General features: G+C 46.0%; 1 protein-coding gene across 1 annotated transcript; it reads right to left on the bottom strand.

Annotated features, from left to right (window-relative positions):
* Positions 1-2183: 2183 nt before the first annotated feature.
* Positions 2184-18468, bottom strand: Rsl24d1 (ribosomal L24 domain containing 1). The gene is made up of 6 exons (XM_036193053.1): positions 18305-18468; positions 15944-16057; positions 14435-14507; positions 13189-13252; positions 3671-3756; positions 2184-2948 (listed from the first exon to the last, which is right to left on the bottom strand). The coding sequence occupies exons 1-6, from the start codon at positions 18383-18385 to the stop codon at positions 2875-2877; spliced, it is 492 nt and encodes a 163-aa protein (XP_036048946.1). The 5' UTR covers positions 18386-18468; the 3' UTR covers positions 2184-2874.
* Positions 18469-19121: the final 653 nt, after the last annotated feature.

The raw sequence follows: 19121 nt of genomic DNA, 5'->3' as shown, positions 1-19121 counted from the left end.
CAAAAAAAAAAAAAAAAGAGTGAAAGGAAAAACAAGCAGCAAGGTCTCCCAAGGCTGGCCAGAGGCAGATCCACATTTTCACTACCTAACAACGAAATGAGAGATTGGGGGCTGGCGAGGCAGCTCAGTGGGTAAAGGTGCTTGCCACCAAGACTGGGGATCTGAGTTCCCCAACTCCCTTAAGCTGTCTTCACATGTGACACACCCACCCACACTCGGACACACAAAACAAGTAAATGTTAACAAAAACAGAAAGGTGTTAGCATGGCGCACACCTTTAATCCCAGAAGTCAGGAAGCAGAAGCAGGCAGATCTCTGTCAGTTCAAGGCCATCCTGGTTTACACAGAAAGTTCCAGGCCAGCCAAGGATACAAACCCTGTCTCAAAAAACGAAATAAGAAAGATTAGACATTATTTCTTAACAATATAATCCTAAAGCTTTATTATTTATTCTAAATTGAATATTTAAAATTCAATATACAAGCTTAATACTCTTTGTTTGTTTGTTTTTTCGAGACAGGCTTAGCTTTGTACACCAGGCTGGCCTCGAACTCACGGAGATCCACCTGCCTCTGCCTCCCGAGTGCTGGGATTATGGGCATGCGCCACCACCGCCCAGCAAGCTTAATATTCTTAACATAGTCATAATGTAAAAACTACCAAGAAGTATGAATCATGTATTTCCCTTTAACTAACTATACCTCCTACTTATAATGTGTATAAAGAGTCTCTTCAAAGGAGCAGACACATACTTTTGCTTAGGACCTTTAAATAGGAAACAGGATAGAGCATGCCCTGCATCTTGCCCAAGGAACACAGTAGAGCTGACCCTATTGGCAAGGGTGTAGGTGAGCTGGGCCTGAGGGTGAGAGCCAGAGCTGACCCCACCCCACTCATCTGCCATGTGGTAGCATGGGTAAGAAAAAGACGCCATCCACCACAGCTCCCACCTCCACCCCCTGCCACCTACAGCAGGTGGGAGAGTTGGCCTGGAGTTGGGGGAGGAGGAACAAGAGCAGGAGAGCTGGTCCTGCACCTCAGCAACTGCAGCACTTGGGAGAGCTGGTCCTGCACCTCGCCCTGGTGGTGTGCATGCAGGTGAGCCGGCCCCCTGGGCGTGAGTGTGAGAACTGGTCCTACTCCCGGCTGTCTGCTGCAGTGGGTGAACTGCCCGGGGCAGCGCAGAGAGCTCACCCTGCTGGTGTTGATGAGGGGAGGCTGGCAGGCAGACCAACCCATCTACCACCCAGGTCCAGGACCAGGGCTATAAGCAGCCCACCCTAACACCCACCTCATCTATGAACTGCTGGAGCATGTGATGGGCCCAGATCTGCAGATCCAAAGCTGCAGGATCTCCATGACACAGGGCAACAACAGGATGTCCAAGGAGTCCCAGTGAGGGCCCAGTACTGAGGGTGCAGCAGAAACCAGAGGCCTTGAACCAGACCAATGATGCACTGCAGTGAACACTTACACGTAAAGATGTATGGACTAAAGGGTGTACCGTGACTCACTGTGTCTCACCACAGCTTCCACACCAAGTCTTTTCTTCTTTCTTTGTAAGCTAGTTAGTTCTTGTTTCTGTTCTTCTTTTACATTTCATTTTATTTCGGGAAGGAGGTTGCAAGGGTAGAGGGCAGATATGAAGGGACAGGAAGATGAATGAGATCCATCCGCAGGTTGTGAAATCCACAAAGAATCAATCAAAAAAAAGTCGTCAGGCGATGGTGATGCACACATTTAATCCCAGCACTCAGAAGGCAGAGGCAAGCGGATCTCTGTGAGTTCGAGGCCAGCCTGGGCTACACAGTGAGTTCCAGGACAGGCACCAAAGCTACAGAGAAACCCTGTGTGGGGGGGGGGGGGGGTGTCTAAAAATGTATGTAGGCATTTACTTTAGAAATGGTTTTATTTATGTACAAATAATAGGCGACATTCTTTCCATAAATTCTATTTTCCAAAAACAATTGTTTTTTTGTTTTTTTGTTTTTTTAAACAAAATCAAAAATGCTGGATGTGATGGCGCACACCTTTAATCCCAGCACTCAAGAGGCAGAAGCAGGTGGATCTCTGTGAATTCAAGGCAGCCTGGTCTACCTTGTGAGTTCCAGGACAGCCAGGGCTACATAATACGAGAGACCCTCTCTCAAAAAAACGAAAAAGAAAACCACATAATACATTTTAAAAGATAACAAGATTCTTCTGCTTCTAGACCACTGCTGGGCTGGAGAGAATTGGAGGAGAGGGGTGTTGGGCCAGAAGTCACAACTTGGAATTGAGCATTCTCCAAAGCAGTAATAAGGTACCATTTGGCAAAGTTCAGTCAACCCTGCCCCACCACCACCCCCACAGGCCGCCTATTGGAATGGCTGAAGCGGGAGGACAGCCCAGTGAAATTCAGCTGCGGCCAGCATGCAACTCTAAGAAGCTACTAACCAGATTAAAGCAAAGCAAGAAACTGGGGTGGTCCTGAGAACGGTTAGTTCCTTGTTGTGACCTCTGCTGCAATGACCCTAATAAACATACATCCTAGTGCAAGGAAAACGTTACATCACCACAGATTTCACACTAGCAAGACGGTCAGTACAGAAATGTTGCCTGGTCCCATTAAGCAACAACTCAAACCATGTTATACCCAGAGTTCATGTCTTCATCTACACACAAACCTTTGTGTTTATGTGAGCACAGACCAGTGACGCAGAACACTGAGCTGAGAGCTAACACTCACGATGGATGCTTCTACAGGCTGCAGGCTAAGAGGGAAGCATGTGAATCACCTTTGTCTGAGGGACCTTACGTAACCAATCAGTAATTTAGGGACCGACAGTCTCCACTGGTTTCTAGTGTGCCCAGGGCTGGCTGCAGGAGGCACCATTAGGAAGCATCCTCCATGTCCACATCCTCCTGCAACTGCTGGACCATTTTTTCTTCCAGCTGCTTTCCTTTGCCTTTAAAAGATGCAGTAGACACAGTGTAAACACAGTACTCATGGATGAGATTCCCCAAAAATAAACTCCAATGTAAATCTAAGGGAAATGTAAAACACAGGAACTGAGTGGGACCCTGCAGAATTTACTCCAGCACTCTACATAAGCATCCTGACTGCCCTACAGTAGTGGCTATTTCTAGGGACTTAGGAATCCTGGCCAAACTCAGAGTTCTTCCGAATGCATAAAGCATTCTAAAGACTCCTCATCTCAAACATCTGCAAACCACAGATGCACATGCCCTGTATCACTCAGCCAGTGAGTCCAGAACCCAAAGCTGGGAAATGACTTCAGCTACCTGGGTGCAGGGCCTCTGTTAATCCTGAGATTTGCCATAGAAAAACCAATTCCACCATTTTGAGCCAAATTTGAAGCAAGCTTTTATGAAATATTAAATACTGGCCAGGTAGATGGACTCTGGCGAGATCCACTCCGGGGAATTCCCAGCTGAGTGGCCCCAAGGCTGCTTTTCAGGGGTTTAAGGACAAACCCACACAGCCAGTTTACTCGTGAGGCTTTGTTATTTTCTAAGAACTACAACTCCCAGCATTCCAGGAAGCTACCTTGTCCTTGGGCAAGTGGGGCTTACAGGTTAACATCCAGTCTTACAAAACACTTTTAGAAAGTTAGCTGGGGCCTAACTACATCAAGTACAAAAATCCAGATTTTCTGTCTCTACTCACCTGCAAGAGGAGCCCGGATAAGATGGATGCTCTGCTTGACTTCTTTGATGTCCTGAACCTTCTGTAGCTCTTTGTTTTTCTTCAACCTGTGTGATAAAATGCATCAAAGCCAAACTTCAGTGACTAAAACCTCTTTCATTCCCACCAGGAACTGCATTCACTAATGACGCTGTCCGCAAAGGACACAGGGGGAACAGAAAGAGGTGGCCACCCTTCTGCTCCTTCCTGTTCTCCGGGCCCCTACCCAGCAACAACTGCTGTGAGCCAACAAGGAATCAACTGGCCCCCAAACATGTTTATCCTGTTTATCCGCTGGGTGGTGGTGGCGCACACCTTTAATCCCAGCACTCGGAAGGCAGAGGCAGGTGGATCTCTGTGAGTTCAAGGCCAGCCTGGTCTACAACGCGAGTTCCAGGACAGCCTCCAAAGCTACAGAGAAACCCTGTCTCGAAAAACAAAAACAAAAACAAAACAAAACAAATGTTTATCCACAAAGCAAGGCAAAGTCACCTGTTGAGCCCTCACCCATAGACATTCTCCTCCCTAATAATTCTGTCGAAATCATTTTCAAGTTCCTAAGTAAGCAGGATTTCCACCCCAGCAACATGGTCATTCGCTGTGCCCAGTGGACCTGGTGGAGCAGGTGGGGACGCAGTGTGTGTCTGCTGACAGAAGGGGTCTGACTAAGGACTCGGCAGACCTCAGAGCCCATTTCCACGGCACAGACGTCTCCCAACTGCCAGTGTGTGTCCTCCTCCTCACAGAGCACAATCTCCATGCTGGGTAGCTCTGTCATTTATTCAGCAATTACAGGAGCATAAAACACTTGAGACATTCACCAGAAACGCTGCTGACAGAGCTGCTCTCAAACATCCATGCTCCCCTTCTGAAAGGCCAGAGAGCTGCCACAGCAGGCTTCCTTCCTAAGACTTCCACCGTGGCTAGACCTAAGACTCACTTTTGAGGATGACATGGGTCAGGGGGTAGAGGCACTCGCTGCCAAACCTAACTGTTCATCCCTTGGACCCACAGAGTGTAAAGAAAGAACCAACTCCTGCAAGGTATCCTCTGAGCTCCACATACACACCATGGCACATTCACACACACCACAGTGTGTACACACACTAAAACAATAAAATTTTTAAAAAAGGCTGATTGTGGTGGAATACTCCTTTAAACCTAGCACTCAGTAAAGGTAGGAAAACCTCTGAGTTCCAGGCCATCGAGAGCTACACAGTCAGACCCCATCTCAAAGGGAGGGGAAAAAAAGAAAGAAAGAAAAAAGAAAAAAAAAAATGAAGCTAGAGAGATGGCTCAGTGGTTAAGAGCACTGGCTGTTCTTGCAGAGGACCTAGGTTCAGCTCCCAGTACCCACACGGTAACTCCAGTTCCAGATCTGATGCCTTTTTCTGACCTCTTCAGGCAGTGCACACACATGGTGCACATACATACATGAGGCAAAACACCCATACACTAAATAAAAATAAACTTTAAAAAAAAAAGGGGGGGGGGGGAGTTGGGGATTTAGCTCAGTGGTAGAGTGCTTGCCTATCAAGCACAAGGCCCTGGGTTCGGTCCTCAGCTAAAAAAAAAAAAAAAAAAAAAAAAACCTAGTAACAGACCAAAGTGAGTTTTCCTGCTCTAAAGACAGAGGTAACTCCTGGCCGGGACAGAGAAAGCACGTGAACTCTGAAGTTCTTGCTACCCATGAAACAACAACAAGCTAAAAGCTGAAGATGACTTGACAACCTGAGATAGGAAAACCCAAGCAATGTCCACTGGTCAAGTGTCGGCCACGCGGAACATCACAATAAACACAGCAATACCAATCAGAGCCTACCGGATACCACAGGAGTCCACCAACAAAGACCTAACATGCTTACACAAATAAAGGATGGGTTCTGAAGGTGGAGAAAGGGAAAAACTTTCACGCTGACGGAGGCCAGACTCTCCTATGGAGGCTAAAATAAGAACAAGATTGCGGGGCAACAAGCTTTTCCAGAACCTGCTCCATATCAATTACCAAGGAAAGAACCACTCTTTGTTAGGGAGAGACCTGTAGACACCACTGTCACTAAAGAGTCAGAGTTAACAGTGACAGGACACACGAGCAAGGACACTGTTATGATATGGCATTCCTCCCAAGGGCCCTAACCAAACCATGAAGAAAAGCAGGCAAACCCAAATGAAGAAACACTCTATAGAGCAACCTCATCAGCACGTACTCTTCAAAACCGTCTATACCTGTGAGACAAATCAAGACAGGAACCTGTTCACGTGCAAGGAGGCTGCCAACTGAGTGGTGACCTCATTACTAGGTGGGAAGTGGAAGCAGGTTCCACTGGTCATACAACAGTCCTGCATCAATGTCCACTTCCTGATCTGCAACCACACTGTGTTTAAGTAAGGAAAGAGTCTTACGGATAGCCAGAGGCACAAAAGGCGGGAATGTCTTGCGCTCCCTGTACTAGTGAGAGTGATAAAGTGAATGTAAAATGCCGAGAAAACGCACAAGTGTCTATTGTACGAGGCTTCCGAGGCTTCTTCAACTATGAGGTTCTATCAGAATAAAAAGGTGTTAAAAGCACACGTGCAGGCCCCAGGCCCCAGCCACTTCCTGAGACTCAGAGACCAGCCCCCAGCCCCCAGCTCCCATCCGCCCTGGAACTCCCATCTGGACCAGAGCCACTTCCTGAGACTCAGAGACCAGCCCCCAGCCCCCATCCACCCCGGAACTCCCATCTGGACCAGAGGTGAGTGCCTGGGATTATAGTCAGAGACGCAACTGCCCCTGGGTCCCACCCCTGGGCACCATCCTGAGAGGACCTGCCCATCTTGGCCCCAGTTTCTGGCCAATCAGCAGGCCCTGGGGGAAGGCTTCCCTTTTCCCAAGACTGCAGGCAGACCCTGCAGTCTCCACACCCTGCCCCCACACCCATTTGCCCGAGACCCCAGCCACTTCCTGAGACTCAGAGACCAGCCCCCAGCTCCCATCTGCCCCGGAACTCCCATCTGGACCAGAGACCAGAGACCCTCCAGTGGACACTACAACCTCAACGCCTTGCCCCCACACCCATCTGCTGGAGACCCCAGCCACTTCCGGAGACTTAGAGACCAGTGTCCAGTATTCCATCCTGTCCCGGAACTCCCATCTGGACCAGAAAGCCCCCAGCTCCCATCTGCCCCAGAACTTCCATCCTGTCCCAGAACTCCCATCTGGACAAGAGGAGCTCCCATCTGGACAAGATAAGGAGACCCCAGGGACTTCCTGAGACTCAGAGTCCAGCCCCCCAGCTCCTATCCGGCCAGCACTCTCATCTGGACCAGAGCTCCCATCCGGCCCAGAGCTTCCATCTGGACCAGAGAGAGGCTCCCTAAATCTGTCAACTTTCTCTGTACCAAGTACACTGATAAGACCAAGAACAAACCCACAAGGAGATGGGCAGACGTCAAGGCAGAAGTACATGCAACAAAATAAAGAGCAATACAGCATCACCAGAACCCAGCCCTTCTCCAACAGCTAGACCTGAACATCACGGAATGGAAGAAGAAGAAAACAACCTTATAAGTAACATCATGAAGAGGCTAGAGACTTATATAGAAGAAATCAAAAATAAAGTGGAGGAACAAACAAAAAATGGGAAGAACGCTATAAAAAAAAACTAGAGGAAAGGACAATTAAAGCAGAAGAAAACAATAAATCCTTGAATGAAAATCATGAAAAAGCAAGGGAAACAGTCCAAGACCTGAAGAGGGAAATAGAAAAAATGAAGAAGACACTAGCAGAAGGAATGCTGGAAACAGAAAATCTGAGTAAACAAACAGGAACTTCAGAGGCAAGTATAACCAACAGAATGCAAGAGATGGAAGAGAGGATCTCTGGTGTTGAAGATACGGTAGAAGAAACAGATTCATCAGTCAAAGAAAACACTAAAACCAACAAAGTCATGACCCAAAATGTCCAAGAAATTTGGGACACCATGAAAAGACCAAACCTACGAATAATAGGGATAGAGGAAGGAGAAGAATACCAACTCAAAGGCACAGAAAATATATTTAACAAGATCATAGAAGAAAACTTTCCCAACTTAAAGAAGGAAATGCCTATGAAGATACAAGAAGCCTATAGAACACCAAACAGACTAGACCCCCGCAAGAAAGTCCCCTCGCCACATAATAATTAAACAACTAAACATACAGAATAAAGAAAGAATATTAAGGGCAGCAAAGGAAAAAGGCCAAGTGACTTATAAAGGCAAACCCATCAAAATAACACCTGATTTCTCAATGGAGACTTTGAAAGCCAGAAGGACCTGGACAGATATAATGCAGACACTAAAAGACCATGGATGCCAGCCTAGACTAAGATACCCAGAAAAACCTTCAATCATCATAGATGGAGTGAACAAGACCTTCCAAGACAAAACCAGATTTAAACAATACTTATCCACAAACCCAGCCCTACAGAAAGCACTAGAAGGAAAATTCCAAACTAAGGAAGGCAGACACTCCCATGAAAACACAGGCAATAAATAACACCACAGCAGTAAACCCCAAAGAAGAGAAGTACACACACACTACCACCAAAAAATAAAAATAACAGGAACAAACAATCACTGGTCATTAATATCCCTTAATATCAATGGACTTAATTCACCTATAAAAAGACACAGACTAACAGAATGGATACGAAAACAGGATCCACCTTTCTGCTGCATACAAGAAACACACCTCAAATTCAAAGACAGACACCTCCTAAGAATAAAAGGCTGGGAAAAGACTTTCCAATCAAATGGTCTTAAGAAACAAGCTGGTATAACCATCTTAATATCCAGCAAAATAGACTCCAAACTAAAATCAATCAAAAGAGATGATGAAGGACATTACATACTCATTGCAGGAAAGATCCACCAAGATGAAGTCTCAATTCTGAACATTTACACCCCAAACACAAGGGCACCCACATATGTAAAAGAAACACTACTAAAGCTTAAATCACATATAAAACCCCACACATTAATAGTGGGGGACTTCAACACCCCACTTTCACCTCTGGACAGATCAGCCAAATTGAAACTTAACAGAGACATAATGGTCTTAACTGATGTTATGGCTCAAATGGACTTAATCAATATCTACAGAACATTCCACCCGAACAAAAAAGAATATACCTTCTTCGCAGCACCCCATGGAACTTTCTCTAAAATTGACCACATACTTGGCCACAAAGCAAATCTCAACAGATACAAAACAATTGGAATAATCTCCTGTGTTCTATCAGACCACCATGGTTTAAAGTTATATTTCAACAAAAAAAAAAAAAAAAAATAAAACCTACAGAAATCCTACAATCTCATGGAAACTGAATAATGCTCAACTGAATCACCAATGGGTTAAGGAAGAAATAAAGAAAGAAATTAAAGACTTCCTAGAGATCAATGAAAATGAATACACCACATACCCAAACTTATGGGACACTATGAAAGCAGTGCTAAGAGGGAAATTCATAGCACTAAATGCCCACATAAAAGCTGGAGAAATCTCACGCTAGTGGCTTAACAGCACACCTGAAAGCCCTTGAACAGGAGGAAGCAAGTCTCCCAGGAGGAACAGACACCAGGAAATTATCAAATTGAGAGCTGAAATCAATAAAATAGAAATAAAGAGAACAATACAAAGGATTAATGAAACAAAGAGTTGGTTCTTTGAGAAGATCAACAAGATAGACAAGCCCTTATCCAAACTAACCAAAAGACAGAGAGCGAGCATCCAAATTAACAAAATCAGAAATGAAAAGGGGGACATAACAGACAGAGGAAATCCAGAGAATCATCAGGTCATACTTCAAAAACCTCTACTCCAGGGTTAGGGGTTTAGCTCAGTGGTAGAGCGCTTGCTTAGCAAGCACAAGGCCCTGGGTTCGATCCTCAGCTCAAAAAAAAAAAAAAAAAAAAAACAACTCTACTCCACAAAAATGGAAAATCTAAAAGAAATGGATAATTTTCTGGATAGGTACCACACACCTAAGTTAAATCAAGACCAGATAAACCATTTAAATAGTCCAATAACCCCTAAGGAAATAGAATCAGTCATTAAAAGTCTCCCAACCAAAAAAAGCCCAGGACCAGATGGTTTCACTGCAGAATTCTACCAGATCTTCAAAGAAGACTTAATACCAATACTCTTTAAATTGTTCCACACAATAGAAGCAGAAGGAATATTACCAAACTCCTTCTATGAGGCTACAATTACCCTGATTCCTAAACCAAACAAAGATGCAACAAAGAAAGAGAACTACAGACCGATCTCCCTCATGAACATTGATTCAAAAATACTCAATACAATACTGACAAACAGACTCCAAGAACACATCAAAACAATTATCCACCATGATTAAGTAGGCTTCATCCCAGGTATGCAAGGGTGGTTCAACATACAAAAGTCCGTCAATGTAATACACCATATAAACAAACTCAAAAGAAAAAAACCACATGATCATCTCACTAGATGCAGAAAAGGCCTTTGACAAAATCCAACACCCCTTCATGATAAAGGTCTTGGAGCGATCAGGAATACAGGGAACATACCTAAACATAATAAAGGCAATCTACAGCAAGCCAACAGCCAACATCAATTTAAATGGAAAGAAACTCAAAGCAATACCATTAAAATCAGGAACAAGGTAAGGCTGTCCCCTCTCCCCATACTTATTCAATATAGTACTTGAAGTTCTAGCCAGAGCTATAAGACAACATAAGGAAATTAAGGGGATACAAATTGGAGAGGAAGAAGTCAAGCTTTCCCTATTTGCAGATGACATAATAGTATACATGAGTGACCCCAAAAATTCAACCAAGGAACTGATACAGCTAATAAAAACCTTCAGCAACATAGCAGGATACAAGACCAACCCATAAAAATCAGTAGTCCTCCTATATACAATAGACAAACAGGCTGAGAAGGAAATCAGAGATACATCACCCTTTGCAATAGCCACAAATGATATAAAATACCTTGGGGTTACTCTAAGCATGTGAAGGACCTATATGACAAGAACTTTAAGTCCCTGAAAAAAGAAATTGAAGATGTTAGAAAATGGCAAGACCTCCCATGGTCATGGATAGGCAGGATTAACATAGTAAAAATGGCGATCTTACCAAAAGCAATCTACAGATTCAACGCAATCCCCATCAAATTACCAACACAGATCTGGGAAGAATAATACTCAACTTCATATGGAAAAACAAAAAACCCAGGATAGCCAAAAGAATCCTGTACAATAAAACAACCTCTGGAGGCATCACGATCCCCTACCTCAAGCTCTACTATAGAGCTACGGTAATAAAAAACAGCTTGGTACTGGCATAAAAACCGACATGTGGACCAATGGAATCGAATTGAAGACCCTGACATTAACCCGCACACCTATGAACATATAATTTTGACAAAGAAGCCAAAAATGTACAATGGAAAAAAGAAAGCATCTTCAACAAATGGTGCTGGCATAACTGGATGTCAAGGTGTACAAGGCTGCAAATAGATCCATATCTGTCACCGTGCACAAAACTTAAGTCCAAGTGGATCAAAGACCTCAACATAAATCCAGTTACTCTGAACCTGACAGAAGAGAAAGTAGGAAGTACTCTTGAATGCATTGGCACCGGAGATCACTTTCTAAATATAACACCAGTAGCACAGACACTGAGAGAAACAATCAATCAATGGGACCTGTTGAAACTGAGAACCTTTTGTAGAGCAAAGGACACAGTCAACAAGACAAAGCGACAGCCTACAGAATGGGAAAAGGTCTTCACCAACCCCACATCTGACAGAGGGCTGATATCCAGAATATATAAAGAACTCAAGAAATTAGACATCAAAATGCCCAACAGTCCAATTAAGAAACAGGCTATAGAACTAAACAGAGAATTCTCAACAGAAGAAGTTCAAATGGCTGAAAGACATTTAAGGAATTGCTCAACATCCCTAATTATCCGGGAAATGCAAATCAAAACGACTCTGAGATACCACCTTACACCTGTCAGAATGGCTAAGATCAAAAACACAGAAGACAGCTTATGCTGGAGAGGATGTGGAGCAAGGGGAACTCTCCTCCACTGCTGGTGGGAATGCAAACTTGTACAGCCACTTTGGAAATCAATATGGCACTTCCTTAGAAAATTGGGAATCCATTTCCCCCAAGACCCAGCTATAGCACTCTTGGGCATATACCCAAGGAATGCTCAATCATACCACAAGGGCATTTGCTCAGCTATGTTCATATCAGCATTGTTTGTAATAGCCAGAACCTGGAAACAACCTAGATGCCCTTCAACTGAAGAATGGATAAAGAAAATATGGTACATATACACAATGGAGTACTACTCAGCAGAGAAAAACAATGACATCATGAGGTTTGCAGGCAAATGGATGGATCTAGAAAAAATCATCCTGAGTGAGGTAACCCAGACTCAGAAGGTCAAGCATGGTATGTACTCACTCATAGGAGGATACTAGATGTAAAACAAAGATGACTAGACTGCTACACAACTCCAGGGAGGCTACCTAGAAAATGGGACCCTAAGAAAGACACAGGGATTGCCCAATGACAGAGAATTGGATGAAATCTACATGAACAACCTGGACGAGAGTGGGAGAAATGAAGGGCAAGGTTTGAGAGAAGGGAGGCTTGGGGGAGCAGGAGATCCCAGCTGGATCAGGAACAGAAAGGGAGAACAAGGAATGGTAGACCATGATGGATGAGGACCACATGAGAACAGGAGTGGGCAGAGTGCTCGAGAGGTCCCCTGAAATCCACAATGATGCATCCTCTGTAGACTGCTGGCAGTGGTCGAGAGAAAGCCTGATCTGACCTAGTCTGGTGATCAGATGGCCAAACACCCTGAAGGTCGGCCTGGAACTCTCATCTAGTGACTGATGGAAGTGGATGTAGAGATCCTCAGCCAGGCCCCAGGTGGAGTTCCGTGTGTCCAGTTGTCGAGAAGGAGGAGGGATTGTGGGAGCGTGAATTGTTGAGCCCAGGATTGGAAAAAGCACGGGGACGAAAGCCAGACAAATGGAAGCACATGAATTGTGAACCTAAGGCTGTGGAGCCCCCAGCTGGATCAGGCCCTCTGGATAAGTGAGACAGTTGAGTGGCTTAGACTGTTTGGGAGGCATCCAGGCTGTGGGACCGGGACCTGTCCTTAGTGCATGAGCTGGCTGTTTGGAACCTTGGGCTTACACAGGGACACTTTGCTCAGCCTAGAAGGAGGGGACTGGACCTGCCTGTACTGAATCCACCAGGTTTAAATGAATTTCCAGGGGAGTCTTGGCCCTGGAGGAGATGGGAATGGAGGGGAGGGGACGGGAGGAAGGTGAGGGTGGGGGCGGGAGTGGGGAGGACAGGGGAACCCATGGCTGATATGTAAAATTAAAACACAAGTATAATAAAAAAAGGGGGGGAGCACACATGCCTCCCAGAAATCTCGTCATTCCTCGTCCGCAAGTGCACATACCTGTTCATTATAAACTTAGCCTGGCGTTTCTGCTTGATCTCTTCAACTCTCTTCATTGCATCAACTACAAAAAAAATTACAAGGCAGCAAATTTACACATTCAAACAGTATGACGGTGACAATTACATGAAATACTTCTGCGTGACTTAGGCTTGAATGAGAGAAAACTCAATACAAAACAGTCACCCTGACAGAGCTACAGGTATGAGACGCTGGCGGCACTCACTACTCAGGCTGTCTAGGGAACAACGCAGACTCCCCCACTGTCTCCACAAACACTTCTGAAAGGGTTTTAGGACTCAATACAAAAGACAACAGAACCTAGGGGAAGGAAAGCAGAACCATTCTGCTTCTTACATCATTTCCACAGGTAGGAACGAACCTGGAACACCTGAACCAACCAGCAGGAAACGGAAATGGGAGTTTCAGGAGAGGGCAGGCAGCGTGTGTGATCTGCAAGCTGAGGCCACATAAAAGCGCCACAGAAGGGAGAGAAGTTGGAGCAGAGGACCTGTCACAAAAATACTGCCGCCGAAGAGTTCACACCACAGACACCTATAATACCAGCACTCAGGAGGCCAAGACTGTGAGTTCAAGGCCAGCCACGGCTGCCCAGCAAGATCCTCTTAAAATGAAAGAAGGAACTAAGTTTTCCAACACTTACCCTCCCTTCAATTAAAGTCCCTGACTACTTCAGGGGAAAGAGAAGGGCTGAACACTACCGCTTTTAATTTGGGGCCCATAACTCCGTATTTACCCAAACAAGCACTTAGGTGCACCCTTAAAGTCTGTACTGATGGCTTGAAGTGCAGCACCTTTTTTCATCTTACACCACAAGGCACACACCTGACCCCTGGAGCAGCCGGTCAAGGCTGGTGATGCATACAGGTCCATATTTTTCCTAACTGGGTCTCATCTCACCCACCGAACATTTCCCTTATTTATTCTTTCAGAGTTTGGGGTTGTTATTTGGAGTGGGCACTTCAAGTTTAATAATTACAGTGTTTTTACATGGACACACCAGTCAGTTTCTGATGTATCCAAATTCAGCCAAATTCTAAAAGGAATTTGGAGTACCTTCAAGACATAAACACCAACAAGACCATTAACATGAGGTGAAAGGAGCCAAGCACTGAAGTGGGTTCAGTGTTTCTACAAGCTGGCATTTACAACTGCAGAACGCCCACAACAGTCTCCCCCAAACACCCACAACAGCCCCCCGACACCCAGCATCCCCAAGACTTACTGGTTTTACTCCAGAGCTCTCGCTGGTATTTCACAGGTTCATTTCTACGTTTTTCAAATTCAAATGAGTTGTCCTAGAAGATGGTATAGAAGGTTGGAAAGAAAGGTGGTAAGCAATCGTTGTTTAAAATATTCTTTTCACAAAAATCCTAAGTAGCCAAATATTAGACACCCTCCTCAAAATACTGGGGAATACTTGCTTTCAACTAGCTGAAAACAGCTCAGGTTCTGGGGAAACAGGCCTCTCAGAGAGAGGAGGCTCATTCCCTCCTTCAGGAGCTATCAACCATGAGAAGGATAAACAAATTGAAGAGGCTCCCGTTCCCAGCTCCACATGAGAAGCACAGCCAGAAACTTCCACTACATGAACCACTTTTCTCAGACCAAAAGCTAACCACCAAGAATTCATACTGTTTCCATCTAAGAACCTGTCAAGGGTTGGGGATTTAGCTCAGTGGTAGAGGCCCTGGGTTCGATCCTCCTGTCACAGTGAAAGGGTATGAAACTACACACCTGCAGGGTATATAACCTTCGCCCTGTGTGCCTCTGGGTCCTCCAAATGGGGGTATTTTGACAGATAATAAGCATCAATCTCAAATCAGGCAAAACAATTTGAAAAACCTGCCCATATTCCTCGGCTTTCAAATATAGCTGATGGTAGCATATGGAGTGAACTCCACACGAGCTATTCCATTTACAAACATCAGATTCTGTCAGTGTACAAGGAGCTCAGCGGAAAGACAGAGGGCAGCTAGGGGGCAGGGCGGGGGGTGGGGATGGCACCCCTCTCTGTGACATTAATGGTATCCCATTGCTTCACCCACACTGAAGATTATTTTTGAATTACTGTGATTTGGCCTCTCATCCTACACAATATGCAGCTGTATTCACTAGACAGCTCTGGTATTGGGAACCAGGGATCACAGAGGGGGGTGGGGGGGAGAGAGGGAGAGAGAGAGAGAGAGAGAGAGAGAGAGAGATATCACAGGGTTAGGGGGAAGAGACAGCCAGAGGGGTACAGCAACTTAGAACATCTACCTCCAGCAAAGGACAGTACAGCTTTCACCTTCTCCCTCTTTAGGAACCAAACATGGACATTTCCAAGAGACCCCGCTATCAAATCTCTCAAGGCACCCCTTAGCCCTTGGCTCCCCTACACCTGCTAGCTTGTTCTTCCAGAGCCCACCCAAGGACACACAGGAGCTGAGAAAGGCCTTACAAACCTCACCTGAGCCTCAGTGCTACTCAGAAGCACATCAGCCTTCCCCAACCTCCTCTCCATCCTTCAAGGACAACTTCCACTTCACCCAACACATTCAAATGATTTTCTTTCTTTTTCTTTGCAAAGGCCAAAAAAACAAAAACAAACTTCTACAAACTGGGATGGGTAGTGTTCCCCTTGATTTTTGGGATCACACAAGAATGAGATTTTCCATAGCCAAATAAAGCACTCACAACCACACATGGCAGGATGCCATGCTTAGGCTGGGCAAGCACCAACTGTACTCACCACAGTGAGCTCCTTGCCAGCTGCTTTCCGGAAGGCTTTAGTCCACCTGACCTTGCGTGGGTTCCGCTTCTTCTTGAAGTTTTTATGACACTTGGATTTGCAGAATCGGAACACCTATAAGACACTCAAGTTAAAATACTGGAGTCAATAATACAAATGTTTCTACAACAGGATACACCCCCTAGCCAACCAACAAAAGCCACATAAAGTCTGAGAAAGGACAACAGTTCCCATGCAGGACTCCTACTGACACCACCAAGAATCACATGAGGCATCAGAACAGAAGGCTACTCCGTGTTTGGTGGGAACAAACCCCATCCCTGACAGCAGGCTAAAAACCCTGAAATGGAACAATCACTAATCACTTTAGAGGATTATACCTTATACCAGCCTTAGGTGAAGGACCAATTCTAAGAAAAGTGCCTAAAATCCCTTCCCGATTTGTGATCATTCTCAAAATCACTTTCCTGTATCCCTAGTGAGGGTGAGTTTTGAGCCAAGCTGAATCCTATTTGCTTCCTTCTGGCTGAAAGCACAAAATATTTTCAAAACTAAAACTGCTAATAGGTCATTTTCCTTTTCTCTTTCAGTGTCTATTTTATCATTAACTATGAGTTCTGCAGTGAATTGATTTTTTTTTTTTTTTTTTTTTGCTGTTGTTCTGAAACAAAGCCTTACTGTGTAGTCCAGGCTGACCTGCAACTTGGAATCCTCCTGCCTCGGCCTTCTACCTACCCTGATTACGGACATGTGCTCCCATACTGAGTGCTGGGTGTGTTTTGAAGGATCACAGTCACGGGTCTAAGTCAGAGTCTTTACTCTTTTAATTCTCCATCTTCGTACCAAAGCAGCAGCAACTTTCAGTTCACTAGCCGTCGATGTGTTTTTGAAATGGATAGTAAGGCTTTTTTACAGGCCTAAGCTACACCTATTACCTATAATCCCTTTAAAAAGAATGCAATCTGGGGCTGGAGAGATGACTCAGCAGTTAAGAGGGCTGACTGCTCTTCCAGAAGACCCGGGTTCAATTCCCAGTACCTGACACCCTCACACAGACATATATGCAGGCAAAACACCAATGCACACAAAATAAAATAAATAACCTTTAAAAAAAAAAAAAAAAAAGGTTGGGGATTTAGCTCAGTGGTAGAGCGCTTGCTGGGTTCGGTCCTCAGCTCAAAAAAAAAAAAAAAAAAAAAAGAAAGAAAGAAAGGAAGGAAGGAGGAAGGGTGGTGGTGGTGGTGGACGCTTGTAATCCCAGCACGTGTGAGGCAGAGGCAGGCAGATCTCTGTGAGTTCGAGGCCAGCCTGGTCCACAGAGTGAGATCCAGGAAAGGCGCAAAGCTACACAGAGAAACCCTGTCTCAAAAACAAAAAAAAAAAAAAAAAAAAAAACGCAATCTGTTTGTGTCCCTGGAAGAAACTTGAAAAGTAAGCCTTTGAGGTTAACAGGTTTCTAGCAAAGAAAACTAAGTGTCATATCTAAAATATGTGACCCAATCACACCAGCTGAAAAGGGGTGAACAACATAAGCTAAGAAAGCCTGCACATACTGCACAAATCATAATGCTTTCGCTTACATACTTCATTCTGTGAGAACCTGCACGTAACCGGCTCAAATAGGACGACCAAAGTTCATTATGTACGTGCCGTTCTGAGAACTGGAGGAATGGGATTCACTCCCAACTAAGAGGCAAATGCATGTACTATAAAAGGCCTGCCACAACGTCACCTATACTAATCACACTAGCAGCCCCTCCCCAAGCCTTCGTCATTTACACTCCAGTTCTTCCTCAGAGACTGTTCTGTTCTGCACCTTTTACTCAAATTGTGCAATTCCCTACACAGGGTGCTCTCTCTCCCCGTCGCACACAGAAATGGAAACCCAGAACTCAGGGAAAGGACCCGGTGTAGTTAGGAAGGGTACTCCGAGGCTTCCTGAACCTGAGAACTGAAGAGGTCACGGCGTCGAGAACGGCGACCTTGTCCTTCACAAGTCTGCACCGTCCCCGGTTGACTAAAGGAGGTTTTGCTCCCGAAGGCCTGACGAAGTGGAAGCCTGCTCCCCAAAGACCCTGCACTCTGAGACTCTCCCAGCTCCCCTCCAGCAACAACACACAACTCTATCAGGTCGCAGGCACCACGTCCATCAACCTCTGCAGACACTCCCACCTCCGGCTGGTCCCTATGTCCCGGGACCTCAGCATGAAGCCCGCCTGAGCAAGCGTGCATTCGACCGACCGTAGGGAGGAGACCTCGCCCGCCGTGAACCCAGGCCACCCCGCGGGGCTACGACCCCGGCGCGCGCCGCGCGCGCCCGTCCCCAGCCGTCGGTCCCCGCGCAGGCCGCGGCCGCCCCACCTTGCAGTCGTTGCGGACGAACATCATGCCGTGGCCCGGGTAGATGGGCCCGGAACAGAAGTAACATTTCTCGATCCTCATGTTGACTCCGCGTGGGACCCACCTCCCGGGCGCCGAGCTGAAGGGGAAGTGGTACGACACGTCACTTCCTAGCCCCCCGGAAGCAATTCTCTGACCCGACCCGGAACTGACCCTGGGAACGCGACCTGGCCGTGACGGCACCTCCGGACGGACGGACGCGTGCGTAGCAGCGTCGTCGCCGTGCACAGGCTCGGAGGGTGGAGTCTGCATCCGGGTTTTATGCGGGGAGTTGTTTGTTTGTTTGTTTTTGACTCTGTGGCCCTGGCCCTCTTCTGTACCTGCGCTCCAAGTGCCGCCCAATTTTTGCGTGTACACTCATGTTATTGTGGTTTGTGCTTTGCCATGAGTACGCACCTCAAGCCGGATTGTGGCCAAGGAAGGCCTCCTTTACCCCAGGCTTGCCTTCCCCAAAAGACTTGGCGGGAGTAGGCAGCGAGATCCCGCCTCCCCGGCCTCGGGAAGACAGACCTAGAGCAATCTGGGTCTCTCCTCCCGCCATGTGGATCCCAGACATTGATCTCGGGCCCCTTATCCTCCTCGTTTTGTATTTTTGAGAGGGTCTCACTTTGCGTAGTCTGGAACTGGCTCAGTAAGCCAGGCTGGCCTCGAACGAATAGAGATCTGCCTGCCTCTGCCTCCCTAGTAGTGAGGTTAAAGGGGTGCACTACCGGGCCTGGCTTTTTCATCTGTATTTTATGTGTTTTGCATGTTCCCGGTGTGTGTGCTCTGCCAGCCA

Source organism: Onychomys torridus, chromosome 7 (assembly GCF_903995425.1).
Source record: "Onychomys torridus chromosome 7, mOncTor1.1, whole genome shotgun sequence".
Lineage (NCBI taxonomy): Eukaryota > Metazoa > Chordata > Mammalia > Rodentia > Cricetidae > Onychomys > Onychomys torridus.
Note: the sequence above shows the minus strand (reverse complement) of the source record. Positions and strands in the feature narration are given on the sequence as shown.